Raw genomic sequence first — 920 nt, 5'->3', positions numbered from 1 at the left:
GCGCTATATTTTTTTCTCCTTTCTACTCTAACTCGATACACATTCGACTTCGAGTCGATACTAGCATAGATAGATACATAGATAGTTCTCAACATAGATATAGCGTAGATAGATAAAAAATAGATGGTCCAACTACTCCTCGTCATCCGACTCTGGCTCGGTGATGTCCTCCTCTGATGTCTCAATGTAGGAGTCAAGATACCAATCGTCGTCGGAGTCCCAGGGCGACGCTGCTCCAAGCTTGATGTTGAATTGAGTGGCCGCCTTCCGCGTATGCCTGTCCTCGCGTTATGCGGCTCGCTCCGCCCTCCTCTTCTCCCTCTCCGCCCTCCTTTGCATGTAGAACTCATGCTTGTTGATGATGTCATGCGGGAAGCATTGCCGCCACAATGCCATGGCTTCCTCGTCCATCTCGGTAATGCGGAGGCGGTGCTCCCACCTTCGGTTGTCGCGATGATCCTCGTCGGTGATAAGCTGCGGCGGAGGCACAAGCTCATGTGCCCGCTCCCGTGTTGGTACGTTGGGGAAGTTTATGTCCCTATGAGACCACTGGATGCGCCACGCCGCTGCATCGTACGCGCGGGCGGCCTCATGGGAGGTGTCGAAAGTGCCGAGGCCGAGGCACATCTCGCGGAACTGGGTCTCGGCGGAGAAGCCGTCGGAGGGGCGCGCGTGGACGCCGCGGTAGCCCCATGTTTCCTGGCGGCACGGCGGCATGGTGGCGCTGCGGCAGCAAGGAGAGAAAGAGCGGGGAGAGAGCGGTGGCGAGGCATAGAGCGGTGGGAGGGCGTTGGATTTTATAAAGCATGCCGGACGCCCCACGCCAAAACTAGCGCCCGCCCGGCCGCTTTTTCCCGCGCGCGTGCGACCCTTTCCCGACGTCCCTGCTATGTCTACTCTCTTCTCTACTCTTATATTAT

At 57.4% G+C, this 920-nt stretch overlaps 1 protein-coding gene across 1 annotated transcript; it reads right to left on the bottom strand.

The window, feature by feature from the left end:
* Nucleotides 1-288: 288 nt before the first annotated feature.
* On the bottom strand, nt 289-717 carry LOC123089160 (ethylene-responsive transcription factor ERF110-like). Its single transcript, XM_044510942.1, has one exon. The coding sequence runs from the start codon at nt 715-717 to the stop codon at nt 289-291; it is 429 nt and encodes a 142-aa protein (XP_044366877.1).
* Nucleotides 718-920: the final 203 nt, after the last annotated feature.

Source organism: Triticum aestivum, chromosome 1B (genome assembly GCF_018294505.1).
Source record: "Triticum aestivum cultivar Chinese Spring chromosome 1B, IWGSC CS RefSeq v2.1, whole genome shotgun sequence".
NCBI classification, from domain to species: Eukaryota; Viridiplantae; Streptophyta; class Magnoliopsida; order Poales; family Poaceae; genus Triticum; species Triticum aestivum.
This window is presented reverse-complemented; position numbering and strand designations above follow the sequence as displayed.